This window comes from Lissotriton vulgaris, chromosome 12 (genome assembly GCF_964263255.1).
Source record: "Lissotriton vulgaris chromosome 12, aLisVul1.2, whole genome shotgun sequence".
Classification (NCBI taxonomy): Eukaryota; Metazoa; Chordata; class Amphibia; order Caudata; family Salamandridae; genus Lissotriton; species Lissotriton vulgaris.
In genome coordinates, this window is record NC_141700.1 from 596,694,216 (window position 1) to 596,708,753 (window position 14,538).

A 14,538-nucleotide genomic window follows, 5' to 3' on the forward strand; every position below is an offset into this window, starting at 1 on the left:
TAAACGCACTTATAAATACTTACTTCCACAAAATTGAGGCAGTACCATATTCCCAAGAATGTTTTGTAGTTGAACTCCTCTGACATGAACAAGAGCTCCAAACATAGCTACCAAATTTGTAAAAAAAAAAACCTGGGGGGCAGACATCAAGTTGAGTGGAAACATCCTTATCCAAAAATACCCAAATGACTGCAACTTCACATGCTCGGGGTATACCGTCTCAATGGGAGCCTACTCGCCCCCTCCCATTTTCCGGTTTCTTAATCGCATTCACATTTCAACATAAGCCTGGTATGAGGGATGTCAAAAAACGTATGGTTTTGCACTGGCCACATAGTAAAGTTCCCTTTCTCAAGAGACAGGAAAAACTAGGAGGGTAATGTTTATGCAGTATACTTTGTGATAGAAAACAGTTGCTTGCTTTGAAACAGTGGTTCATTCACCAGGGGATAGAAGGGGCAGCCAGGCCTCCATTACAATCCAGACCATGGCCATAACATTTTGAGGGGAAAAAGAGTGACATTGTGAACATCCCACCACATGCTACAGCATTTATTGTGGCGGCTGCCACTCGTTCAGAAAGCTGGGTCACTCTAAAGCTTTGATTATTTTCTGAGCTCGCCCTTTTTACTTCACATCTAGAGCTGTGGGCTTATAAAGAACACTGAGAGAACAACATGACAACTCTGTTTAAGAGATAGCCTCAGGAGAAATATGGATCGTGATTAATTATGTTTGAGATCATCTTATAATCAGAGGTACCAAAGACCACACTAATGTTATTTAGTACTGAGATCAGATTTCCAACTGTACATTGGAGTGTTACTTGTATGTCAGTAGGATAAAGACAAATTTTACTCTCACAGTTGGCATACAGATGTGTATTTGGGAATTATTGTGGATCATATGTGTAAGAAAACCTTTATAGAGGGCAAATAATAACAGGTAGAGTGAGAAGATCATTCATGTTCTCTATTAAATCCTTATCTTCCCAGCACTTCGACAACTGATGAGTTCAGTGAGTTGAAATACCAATGCATAAAATCTTGACCCATATTAGACAACAGGTTGTTATCGTTAAAATATGTATGCGTCACTCCATTCTTAATATGCAACATTAGAGACACAATTTGGGTCGATTCCGATTTGGGAAAAACCGCTCCGAATAGCCGTTCGGAGTGTTTTTCCCGTACGAATCGTACCCTGCAACGTCCCCCGTACGTACGACGAAGTACGATTCGTACCAGGAGCCGTACTCCGTACGAGTCGTACAAGACACCGTACGACTCTAATCTCCGTACGATTCTCCCTCGGAACCTGCTGTACGCGACATCTGTACGGTTTGCGGCTGGTTTTTACGACCCAGCAAGTACGATACGTGTCGGGTACGCACCGTACGACCCTTTTTCTACGGGAGCTGAAAACAGCCGTAAAAGCAGAGTTCGTGCCGAAACAGGTATGGAACGCCCCCCCCCGGGTATGGGGTGTGCCCCCCATGATCGCAGGAGTATGCACCGTACCCCTGCGATCATGGGGGGTATGAGCTGTACGATCGGTGTACGATCGGTGTACGAGCCGTACCCCCATTGTACGATCGGTGTACGATCGGTGTACGAGCCGTACCCCCATTGTACGATCGGTGTACAAGCTGTACCCCCATTGTACGATCGGTGTACGACCGTACCCCCATTGTACGATCGGTGTACGAGCCGTACCCCCATTGTACGATCGGTGTACGAGCCGTACACCGATCGTACAATGGGGGTACGGCTCGTACACCCCATGATCGCAGGGGTACGATCATGGGGTGTACGGACCGTACGTTGTGTATGTGTTTGTGTGCTTTTCCCTACGACTCGCCCTTACCTGACGTGGACCGTACGAATTGCGTCCTCATACCCCGGTCCGGATCGTACTCGTCAGGTCGTACGGCATGTGTACGAGTCGTACAGTATGTGTACGAGTCGTACGGTTCACGGTTTCAGCCTTGCAATACGTACGGATCGCGACGATTCGGGCGGATTCACGGAATACGGATCGTACTTCGCGACTCGGACGGACGGGTACGATTCGTACGGAGAGGGCTCCGGATACAAATCGTACGGATGGTTTTTTCCCGAATCGGAATCGACCCCATGTGTATTGAACTAATTATGTAGATTACAAATGGCTCTTAATTGTCTATGTTCTATTCAAACTCATGGACAAATTCGTAGTTATCAGACATTTTATTGCTGGTTTATGAACTTACTTGACCTAATAATGCTGAAATGATGGAGCTTTTCCCACATCCAACGTTTCCACAAATACCCAAAAGCTTCCCCTGCAACAGAAATGTTTTGACAAATGTTTTGTTATCTTGAATATGATCATTTGCAACTTTTGCAATAACTTAATGTTACATATGTATAAAAATAGAAAGAATGTAAAAACAAAATGCAATGTGTTCTGCAGTGCTAATGATGAAACAACACCCCCAAAATTGAAGAACTGGATTATGGAAATAAAGTCAATAGATCGTTAAGATTAATTCGGTTGTTTGGATATCACACACCCTGTACAAAAACACAGTTTGAAAGCAATGAATTAGCATTACAGGTAAAACTATTACAAACTTAATAAATTGAACAATTCAAGATAAATTAGACATCCCTAAATGTGTCACAAGAAACGAAAGAAGAAATCAGAAATAAGACTTTGAAGTGAAGGAAAATGTAAAAAGTCATGCAGGGGAAACTGTTGGATCCTACGCAGATAAGCATGTAAAATTATACTTGTATGCTGCAATTGAGCACCATATTAGGCAAAACATAATTTGCCTCCACTTCTTTTTGATTCCCTTAGGGCATAGTAGACAAAACTAATGATACTCCAATCACATATTTCCAGGACTTGTAAGGCTCTGGAATCAGAGCGGAGATTTTAGCTTCCACATGTATTCTGCACTATGGGAGTAAGATCTGTTCATTACGAATCTCAAAAGGGAACATCCATGGTGGAGACTTAGCATCGAATATGTTCATCATTAAAAGAAAACTTCTCTGCCCAATCGATTCAAAGGGGTCGCCCCTTGGTATCAATTTACAACAAATGGTATTCTCATATGCTTCATTAACTAAAAAAGTCTCCAAATGGAGCTACAAGAGTTGACCACCATCAAACTTATCAAGCCACAACCAACAAACAAAAGTGCACACTAAAAGCCTTGAGATCAGAATATAAACAAGAAATTCGGAGGGCAAAAAGAGCACACCATGAGCTGATATGGGCCAAACTATACTATGCCAGGAAGACCAACAATATAAAGGTGTTTTGGGGAACTATCAACCAATTGGCTAATGATGGCTGGAGGGCTAACAGTGCTAATATTACAGAATATGGTTGGGAAATGTTTATTTCTGGTCTGTACGGAGATACCAAATTTAAATGCGTAAAGTGCCCCAAATCAATATATCAAGGGGATCGGGTGTCCACCCACAGACATATCCTCATCAATCAAATAAATATCCGAGGAATCAATTATCATCTCCTTACACAGTATCAGATCAAACATAGCGCCAGGTCCCAATGGCCTTTGCAACGCTGTTTTTAAAGCAAAACCTGAACAGTGGGCTTTAATATAGTCTCCACTATATAATGCAATCTTATCAACAAGACTTATCCTGGAGTCATGGCAAGGGAGTATTTTACATACTATTTATAACCATGGCCCCCCAGAAAATTCTGAAAATTACTGGCTAATTGCCCTAACTGATGTTGAGGCAAAAGGTTTTGCATCATGTTCACTCAAAGATCTAGAAGCGTTGGTTTCATTGACTAATATAATTCTAATCTATCAATCGGGTTTCCGAAAAGGCCAGTCAACTTCTACAAATTTACTGTCTCTTACTTTAATAGCAGAGAAAGTTATTCATCTGCTTTGTTGACTTAAAAGCCGCCATTCTGTTCCACGCAAGTTACTATGGTCTAAGCTGGCAGCATGGGGTGTGCCATGCAAACTCCCTGATATGATTATTATCTTATATGCCAACACATGTGTCCAGGTGAAGATGGGAGATGGCAATAGCATGACTCAGCGATTTGTTACCTTTGGCGGACTGAAGCAAGGCTGTGTGTTTGCACTATGCCTCTTTAATCTCTTTATGGCCGATTTTCATAAAGTAAATGCGCATTCGCCTAATCTTGCAGGATGTCATATAACATATTTACAATACACAGACGACACAATACTGCTCAATCATAATCCAATAGGCCTAAAATGGTTAGTTCAGTCCTTTGATAAATATAGAATAGCAAACCAGTAAAAGATGAATAAAAAAAAAAACAATGATACTAGGGCACACTAGACCGAAGTCCTGAAGTAGGTGGAAGGGTAATTTGACACAGTTAGGACATAAAAATACTTAGGACTCACATTTGATGACAGAGTATCATTCAAAGGCCATCTTAACACCTTGAGAGCCAAAACTGTGCCTTTAATTTCCACCTTTTGTACCCTGTGTGACGAGCTTTTATGCCCCAGCCACGATCATTTGGTAAAAATCATTAAAACAAAGCTAATCCCTCCATTAGGTTATGGATCAGTCATTTTTCATAGTACTCTCACCAATTTACTGGGTCAACTACAAATTAAAGCCTTTAAATCCATCTTCAGAATCCCAAAGAGCTGTGGCCACACTGAAATTCATTTGGACCTTTCCCTACAAAGGCAATAATTAGTTAGACAGTCTGCCTATTTAAAAAGTCTACATATTCTGTTCCTATCGGATCCCAGTACCTTACCCAATCTGTGCTGGCAAGAACTTATAAATCATGATTTTGCAAGTGTATGGCGATCTTATTTATCTGAGTGACTTGACACTGTTAATTGGCAGTCACTTGGACTCAAGACAATAAACAAGGAGATATTTAAGATCATTCTAAATCGAGTGACAAATGTTTTATCTTTTACAAAAGACAAAGAGGCTCTAATAGCAAAAAAGGCATGCCTGGACTGTTATCAATTCATTGTAGAAACTTGAGCTCCAGCCTTACCTACGATTGCACATACCAACACCCACTAGGGATGCGTTTCTCAAGCTAAGACATGGTAGGTACCCAACCAAAGACGGCACGCCCAGGTGGGTACAGCAATGGCACGCAAATTGTTGCAGGCTATGTGGATATGCAAAGGAATCTTTTAGGCACCTAGTTTGCGTCTGCCCTCGTCCACTACAAGCACAAGGTACTTTGTTGAAACCATTGTTCATTGCCCTTAGAACATGCCTCCAAGCCCTTATTCAATCCCTTGATTTGTCGCTTCAACATGTTTTTATTTTTGGCAGAAAATATGTTGAGATTGTCCTAGCAATCTCTTTAAGTAAAAATAGCATGGCCAATTCAATATTCACTGTTTTCATTGCTGTAGTAGCAATGTGATCATTGCTGCACTTTGCCGATACTTTGCACTACCTGAACAAGGACAGTTTTAACAGGGTTGGAGCTATTCATGCACTTTAGCGATACCTCGTACAGTTTGAACTATATGAAATATCTATGTTTTTATGGCCCTTGAATGTTCATTGTTTTAGTAGCAATATGATAATTGATGCACGTTAGCGATATTTTATAGTACTGGTTCAATGGCAGTTTTAAATAGGAACGTTTTCATTGATGCACTTTACCGATATTTCATACTGTTTGTACAATATTTTTATACCCATTTATGTCCAATGTTAGGTCTTGCTACTGGATATGAAACTTCAATCGAACTTTATAGATTATTTTTTGTTTTCTATGCATTGTAATGATTTTAATTAATCAGACAATTAATAAACTCACTCACTCAACTTGTAAAGAGGAGGTTATTGTTTGCTTGATATTTGTGTTATATCAGACTGTTAAAATTGTGACAGCAGTTTTTAAAATATTACCTGAGTCAGTGAGTTGATTAAAATTGGTATAGGAGGCTCTACATCATTTTCATACTGTTTTTATTGCTGATGTATCTATAAATTACTGTGGAAGACCTTTCTGAATTTTAGTACTTTTATATGATTTTATTAGTTAACCAACATATCTTAACTAACTTACCTATGGGATTGGAAGCAGTGACTACAACTTTTTTCTAAGTGTTTGCCTATATGGGAATGGCCTATGCACCAAGTTAAATTGGAATTTTTCCATGTATTAAATGATAAGTGAGGATTGAGTGTGTTAACGCCTTTTTGACTATTCACAAATGAATAAATTGATACGAACTGAACCGTTTTCTCTACCCTGTCTGGTTTACATTTAAGTATTTAAGATTTTTCTTTCCTGCTGCAAACAAAAACTGCTTCCTAGTCCACTAACTGGTAGAGTTGACAATGTCTGGGCAACATGTTCACCACTTTAAATGGCTAGTTGTCAGTTAACTCCCTGTTGCAGTGGCATCACAACCTTTGTACAGCAGTTTTAATAACTTTTTATCGGTTTGAGTTAAACATTTTTTTTTAATTAAAATCTGCAAATCATGCAGTAGTTGATGGGTTAAGTGGCATATTCATATTTACATGAAAGACACTACAAACATTCACATTTTTCCAGTCCCTGAATACAACTACAGACTTACATTTCAATGATTTCTGCATTCATGTATTGATGACTTTGATTTTCTGAGATATGTTCTAATAAAAACCCACCTTCTGTACTTTGAATGTCATGTTGTGCAGTATGGTAGAAGTGGAAGTCTTTCTTTCTTCTGAAATTTCTCTCCCTGAGGCTTGGTCTGGATTTTTGAGGGAAGGTTTTGTATTGATTCCATTTTCATGAACAATTCCACCATTTGTGATTCCAGTGTTTTCATCCTCATCCATGTTTCCCCAGGATAGGGTGGCATTGTTAAGTTGAAGAGCATATTGTGAGTCTTCGTCTTCCTTAACATAAGATGGGGGATTTTCCCTTATGAGAATGTTCTAAAAAAAAATATTTAAAAAAGTTAAACTTTTCTAAAACTAGACTGCTTTAAATTGACTTCAACTTAAATAAGAAAATAAGTTACCTGTAACTGTGGTTCTCCAGTTTAGGTATGTTTCATAGATTCACATGCTTGAATCATTCCCCGTCATCAAAGTGGGAGTTCCACAATACATTTAAAGCAGTAAGTAAGGACTTTAACACTGAAGTTATTGGAGAAAAAACATTCACTTTGATATCTTGCCCTAGTCATTAGGAATGGTCCAAATTCCAGCCAATCAGGCGACTCACCATTTAGAACCCTCACCACAGAGGCTCCAGACTTTCCAATTTTCTAGCACAAGTATTTAAGAGTATGAAATAGTTATGGGAGCCTCTATGGGGAGGAGAGTGGGTTGCATGTAAATCTTATAAAGATAGCAATACTGGAGAACCATAGTTACAGGTAAGTAACTTATTTTGTTCTCCAGCATTGGATCTTCCATAGATTCGTATGCTTGAATCAGAATAGATAGCAGTGATTCTTTGAGAAAATATTCATATATGAGAACAACATACATAACTTATGTATTTATATATAAACATATATGTATATAAACATATATATATATATATATATATATATATATATATATATATATATATATATATATATATATATATATATATATATATATATATATACATAGATGTACTCCTATCAAATATCTATTACATCTTAACTCTGTTTTAAATAACATAATATGTATAATGCAATAAATAGGAAGGTGGGAAGTAAAAGAGGCTCACCTTATTGAAGGAGATTACAGAGGACTATTTGCCCCACAGCTGCATCAGGGTTGTCTGCGGCATCCAGACAGTAATGCAGAGTAAAAGTGTGCCTGCTGGACCAGGTTGCTGCTCTGCAGATCTGCTGTATCAGCACATCGGCAAAGAGGGGTGTTGATGAGGAGGCAGTTCTGGTTGAGTGGGCTTTTGCTGTAGAAGATATTGGTTTTGTACTTGCTGGTGGCAAAACTATATGACTGATGATATCCATCATGCTATAGTCTGTTTAGTAACAGGATATCCTTTTCTGACATTTTCATATGCCACAAACAGTTGGTCTGTCTTGTGTATGCTGACAATCTTCTGCAAATAGAATGTAATGCATCTTTTGAGATCCAGGGAATGTAGGGATCTGTTTGCTGGTGTTTGCGGATTTGGGAAAACAGTCTTTTAGATGACTGGCTCATTTCGATGAAAATCCGACTGGACTTTAGGGATAAAAATTGATTAGTACGAAGGATTACGCACTCCTTTGTGAATTGAAGGAAAGGTTGCCTAATAGGGAAAGCTTGTATCTTACTTACTCGTCTAGCTGATATAAGTGCTAGTGGAAGAGATGTCTTCTACGAGATATACTTTAGCTCAGCCTTATGAATGGGCTCAGATGGTCTTTTCATTAATTGAGCTAGTACAATGTTGAGATGCCAAGGTGGTGGTGGCAGCATTATTCGTGGAAACATCCTAAATATTTCCTTTAGAAATTGTTTTATGAATATTGAAGATCAAAGTGATTGTGAACAATTATGTCGTTGAAATGTATATTACGGCATGGTGGACCTTTATGGAAGAATGAGAGAGACCGGATCTTGCCAAATTATGGAGCTACAGAAGTATTTGCTCTGTTGGTGACTGGATAGGATGAACCTCGACGTTTCAACACCAGTAACAATCCGAAGGGATGGCTAAACCAGCAAACTCATGGCATTCGTGAGCCAAGCCGATAAACGGAATGGGTTGGCACTCCAAGAGAAGGAGGAGTTTTGTAAACCAGACCTGGTGGGGCCACCTGGGTGCTATGAGCAGGATCTAACAAGGTTCTTTCTTCATTTTACAGAGTACCATGAAAGCAATCGGAGGAAAAGCGTAGGCATATATCTTTGACCAGTTGATCAAAAACACATTCACCCACAATCCCTGACGGGGTTGCCAATTGGTGAAGTACTGGCATTTGCGGTTCTTGAGGGTCGCAAACAGATCCAAACTCGGCTTGCCCCTCAAGTGAAAGAGGTGGTCTATCGTTGGTTGGTGCAGTTCCCACTCGTGGCTGGCAGAGCTTTCCCTGCTCAGGGAATATACAAGAACATTGGATACACCTGTTCTGCTGTTAAGTCTATATTGTGTTGAATTGCCCAGTTCCATATTTACTGAGCTTGAAGAGACAGTGCAGTCAATCTTGTTCCACCTTGTTTGTTTAGTAGTATTGTCTGTTCGATTTAGCGCTGATGCCCTTGAGATTTTCAAAAGGAAAGACATCAGAGCCAGGAAAATAGCCTTGAGTTCGAACAGGTAGATAACTAACAAATGTTGCTGGATGTCCCATTTGCCCTTGACTGTCAATCCTTGTATGTGTTCTCCCCAATCCTCGAGGGAGACATCTGTCATAATTACATATTTGGGACATGCGTCCACCATTGAAACGCATCTTTCATCTGTGGTGTTATTCAAATTATATCCTCGAAGGAGCCTGAGGTCTGTAACCACAGACTGTCCAGTTCTTCCTATAGAGGCCTCATGCGTAAGCAGTAGTTGGGAACAAAGGGAATGCAGGAAGAAATCATTTCTAGTAGCAAATTGTACCTTTACATTGAAATTGACTTTTTTACGAGGAACAGAGCTGCCAGGCTGCCTACCTTTTCCTGCCTCTCCTGTGATGCGATGGCCTTGGCCTGCAGGATGTCGATAGTTGCTCCTAAAAACATTCTGACATTTGAGGGTATTGGTTGAGACTTTTGAATGTTGATGGACAGCCCTAGAGGCTGGTATAATGATAGGCACTCTTGCGTATGTCTGTTTGCCACTGATGAGGAGGTTGCTTTTATAAGGCAATCGTCGAGGTATGTGAATATTTGAATTCCTGTTTGTCATAGATGAGCAGCCACCAGGGCTAATATCTTGGTAAACATGTGAGGCTCTGAACAAAGGCCAAAAGGCCAAAAGGCAAGACTCAGAACTGATTATCCACGCTGGCCACTCTGAAGTGTAAATATTTCCTGTGTTTGGGATGAATGGGGATGTGGAAATAGGCGTCTTGAAGATCCAAGGTTGTCATGTGATCTCCCTGATTCAAGAGTTGTAGTACTTCCCAAAGAGACAACATATGAAATGTTTGGTTCTTTAGGAACTTGTTGATGTGGCAAAGGTCTAAGACGGGGTGCCATTCTCCTGATTTGTTCCTTGTGAGGAAAAATCTTGAATAAAATCCTGTCCCTCTATGTACTCTTGGTACCACTTTGATCGCTCCCTTGCGCAACATGATGTTTATTTGAGACAGCAGTTCTGTTAGATGGTAAGGAGGAGGGCTCTGAGGTGGAACATTTGGAGGAATCAGTTGAAATTCCAGTGTGTGTCCGTTGGAAAGTATATCAAGGATCCATTTGTCTGTTGTTATCATGAACCATTTGGGGAGCAAACAGGAAGTCTTTCCACCAACCTCTTGGAAAGAGGTGTGAGTTGTGGATGACACTAGGGATTCGTCACTACTTCTCAGAGGTGTCCTCTATGGTGTTTGTAGGAGGTGGCAGGTGGCTGTTTGTATGATTGTTGATGTTGTTGTGCAGTGGAGTATCAGGATTGTCCCTGATATGGCTGAAATAGTTTGTACTGGATGCAACCTCCCCGAAAGGAGGAAGTGCCACAAAAGGCTGTTTTTTAAATTGCAGGTTCGCTGTGTCTGTATCCTTTTTGATTGCTTGTAGAGCTTCATCAATGTGCTGACCATACAGGGATTTCCATTATAAGGCATATCGATTACCTTAGTTTACACCTCCTGGCGAAAAGAAGTCACTCTCAATCCTCCATGTCATCGAAATACTGCCGCCTCAGCCAACTAATGGAAGCCTATCGACAATACGTCTACTGCAAAATAAATTATTTTCGTTGAGATCCTTTCCCCCTCTTGAAGGGTCTACCTTGCTTCTGCGGTGAAATGTCCGACCACATTTGGTGGTCATATCTACCTAAGAATGTGAGTGAGTTTTCTGTCCTAACTGTGGTCGCTGCCATAGTGGAGAATGTTTTATCAATGGTGTCAAGACATCTCCCGTCCCTATCTGGAGGAGCAGACAGAATTGAAGTGGGATTTCTGGCACGACATTGAGCTCCTTGGGCATTACAGAATATGGCTTTTGCTGACCAATGAGGCAGGCAGGAGAGTTGTCAGGTGCCTTGTGTGTCTTTTCCAGCTTAGGTAAAACAGCTGTTTTGACTGGAGTTCACATTACTTTCAGGCCTTCCTCCCATATGAAATCCACCATGGGAATTGAACGAACTTGTCTCTTAGTCAGTTCTTTAAATTCATATAGGAAACAATCAGACTGTTTGGTGACCATGGGGGGCTGAAATCTCTTTGCCGCTCTTTCCATTAGAGTATGAAAACCTCCTATGTCTTCCGGTGGCAAGTCTACCAGAGGAGGGGTTGACAGAGATGGTGTTTGTATTTGGTAATCATCCTATTCATTGGGAAGGGACACTTCTTCCAGCCCTCCTTCCTCTCTTTCCTTTTCAGTAGTGCGATGCTCCTCCACCTGAGGTTGCGGGTTTAGGAGGGAGTTATTGGAGGTGACCTTGCAATCGGAGATGACCTAGGAATTTGAGTTTGAGGGATTGATTTATCCAGTTCTAATAGTCGGAATCTGTGGTAGTAATCTTCCATCACGTGCTGTAGATTTGAAACTGGCATCTGACTAGCCTTTTCGCTCTGTCTATTTTGGTGGTTAGGGTCATGAAGGGAATAGTAGTAATATTGTTCATGGTCCTTTATTACAAAGGTCTGAAGGGCTGTGTGCCACAACAAACATGTCCTCCTCATCAGAATACTCCTCATCACATACTCAAAGAGTTCTACTGGAGGACTAGGGGCACCTTGCTAAGAGAGCGATGCACAGGTAATATTCTTTCCTGTGAAGATCTTCCTTTAGGTTGGGATAATACACATGTATGAGCAGTGTCCTTGCCTGTTTGTACATTTGTCGACATAAGCTCAGATATATGTTTCTGTGTAGTAGACAAAATCGTCGACAAAGGAACCGTCGATGGGGTACCCGATGACAGAATATTTGTTGCCGTAACAACCATTGACAGAGCCTTAGTCGACGGAGCAGTCGCTAATTAAACTTCCATCAACATATTGAATGTCGTTGATGTCAGTCGTTGGAAGCCTGCTGTCCAAGAATTCTGGTCCGTCAACATCGCCATCATAGACGAAACCCCTGTCAACTAAAGATTTTTGTGTTTGAGGGCCGTCGACAACTGCAGCAGTGATGAGAGAGCCATCGACAAACCTTTCAACTAAGGTCCTTTTTCAGATGAGACCACATCCTTCCACGATGAAGTTTTGTATGTCTTCATCTGCCTGTTCCTAGATGATATTGCTGTTGACATAGAAGATCTTACCTTCACAGAAACTATGGTTGACGGAGATATAGAAGAGGAAATGTTAAGTTTAGACTGCAGAGATGAAAAGGTTGACCTCATCTTAGTAGTAGTAGTGACGATGGATGCTGTTGCCAATGAGGGCATGTAACCTGGGGGACTCGCTGACCCAGTGACGGAGGTCCTATGTAACCCCTGTTGGGGACTTATCCCGTGACCCACCCCTCTTTTCTCCACAGCAGCCAGAATGGAGGCAGACCGGCGAACCCTGGTGTATACCTGACGAGGAAGAGGAAAACGGCCCCTTTAACTGGTCGGAGCTGGGTGAATGGGTGGACCCAGACATGCCGTCAAAAACCGAAGACCACAAGGAACAGGTGTGCTTGTACACCGGAGGTGATTGGAGGCGAGGAGGAGAGAAGGTATGTGGAGATTCGCAGGAGGAGGGTAGAACGGACGGAGGAGAGTTGGGAGCAGAGGAGCAGAATAAAACCGAGGAAACATCTACGGGAGTCCGGAAGCAGAGAGAGGAACCGTCGGTGGTCCGGGAGCCTGGAGGCCAATGGCAACACGAGCCGCCCAGCCGCACGCCAGGAGGAGGAGTGTGGCTCCGCGAGGTACGAGATCGTATAGCAGGTTGGGTGGGACGTACGGGCGAGTCTGTTACGTGACCTCTTCCCTTGGATGTTCCCCGGTGTTCCCTTCCCTGCACTGAACTTCCCATCCCCCTGAGCACTCGATGCCGAGCTGAATCACTAAAGGTGTCTCCCTCACTCTCTCCCCTTTACACTGTGAATAAGTGCACTCGGACTGATTCTTCTCCTCACCTTTTTCCCCCGCCTCGAGCGTGACCCTGCAACACGGAGCCAACCGAGACGAGAACCCGGAGAAGTCCCGCCAGAATACAGAAGGCAGAAGGTGTTTCAAGGAGGAGAAGGCAAAGGGAAAGAAGCTGTTCCCCGAGAAGGGTGCCTACCCATAAAACCTGCACTGATTATCTGTTGTCTCGAATAAATCCACCTAAAACGAAGACACATCTCTTGCCCATTCCTACCGCTACCATTACAGGGCATCAGTAAAGTTTTCATAGATTGTAAATCTGTCTTCAACTTATGAGGTAACTGTTGTATCTTCTCCTTTAAGGGTGAGCATTCTCTGCTAGGAATGTGACTGGTCAGGGAAAGAATGTTGTTGGTCAAGTAATGTTCAGTTGTAGCCTGGACTTTGCTTAGACTACTTGCCTCCCTGGTTGGTGTCAATAAAAGCTACCTTTAACCTCATCTGTGCATGGAGGATCATTTTATCAGTAACAAAATCGTCTCCAGAAGTGAATATGAAGTTGTTTTGACCTTAGTGGAGGCCATAGAAGGCATAGAGGATGTCACTTATGAGAGGCAGACTCCTTCTTGGAAATCGAAGGCTGATAATCAGCCTTCGACGAATGGTGCTGTCTCTTTACCACCTTAGAAGCCTTCGGGGAGACGATTTCTACATCACTCACTCTCTTTTTTGAGGCAATAGTTTTGAGGGAGGTATCGCTGTCGTCATCAAACAGGGGGCTGTCCTTTGGTTTTAACTTCTCTTTCTCTAACCACAGAAGAAGACTTCCCTCTCTATCTCTCAAAATCTTCTGAGATAAAGTTCTACAGATTTTGCATTTTCTTACCTCGTGGTCAGGGTGAAGGCAGTAACCGCATTTCTTGTGAGGATCATCCGAATGCAGTCTTAGCTTTCCACAGGCATCACAGTGCCTAAACAGAGATATTTTAGTTGTAGACATGTTGTTTAGAAGAAAGGTGGCTGTCACCTGATTGGCTGGACTTTGGACCATTATTATGACAAGCTATTAAAAAGGAATGTTTTTTCTCCATTAACTTCAGTGTTAAAGTCATTACTTACTGCTTTAAATGTACCGTGGACTCCCACTTTGACAACGGGGAATGCTTCAATCATGTGCATTGATGAAAGATCCATTGCTGGAGGAATAATACTTATGGTCCCATTCCATATACATTGGTTAAAAAATCAAATATTCCAAAAATGCATGTACAACATACAATACAATAATAGGTATGCGCCTTATGCTTGCCTTTCTTCTGATATCTGTGAAGTCTCGTAATACAGCTTGGTATTACATATACCTTCAACTTCTATTGTAGGGAATCACAGTTGTTCTTTCAGCAG

At 41.6% G+C, this 14,538-nt stretch overlaps 1 protein-coding gene across 3 annotated transcripts in view; it reads right to left on the reverse strand.

The window, feature by feature from the left end:
• The window catches only part of LOC147677801 (ATP-binding cassette sub-family C member 12-like), a 954,180-nt gene that overhangs the window by 517,767 nt on the left and 421,875 nt on the right, over positions 1–14,538 (reverse strand). For all 3 annotated transcript variants that reach the window (XM_086945451.1, XM_086945452.1, XM_086945453.1), the window contains exons 11-12: positions 6,663–6,935; positions 2,252–2,323 (exon numbers count right to left, since the gene is read on the reverse strand). In XM_086945451.1, the coding sequence (XP_086801577.1) occupies positions 2,252–2,323; positions 6,663–6,935 (345 nt within the window). The remainder of the gene's footprint in view (positions 1–2,251; positions 2,324–6,662; positions 6,936–14,538) is intronic.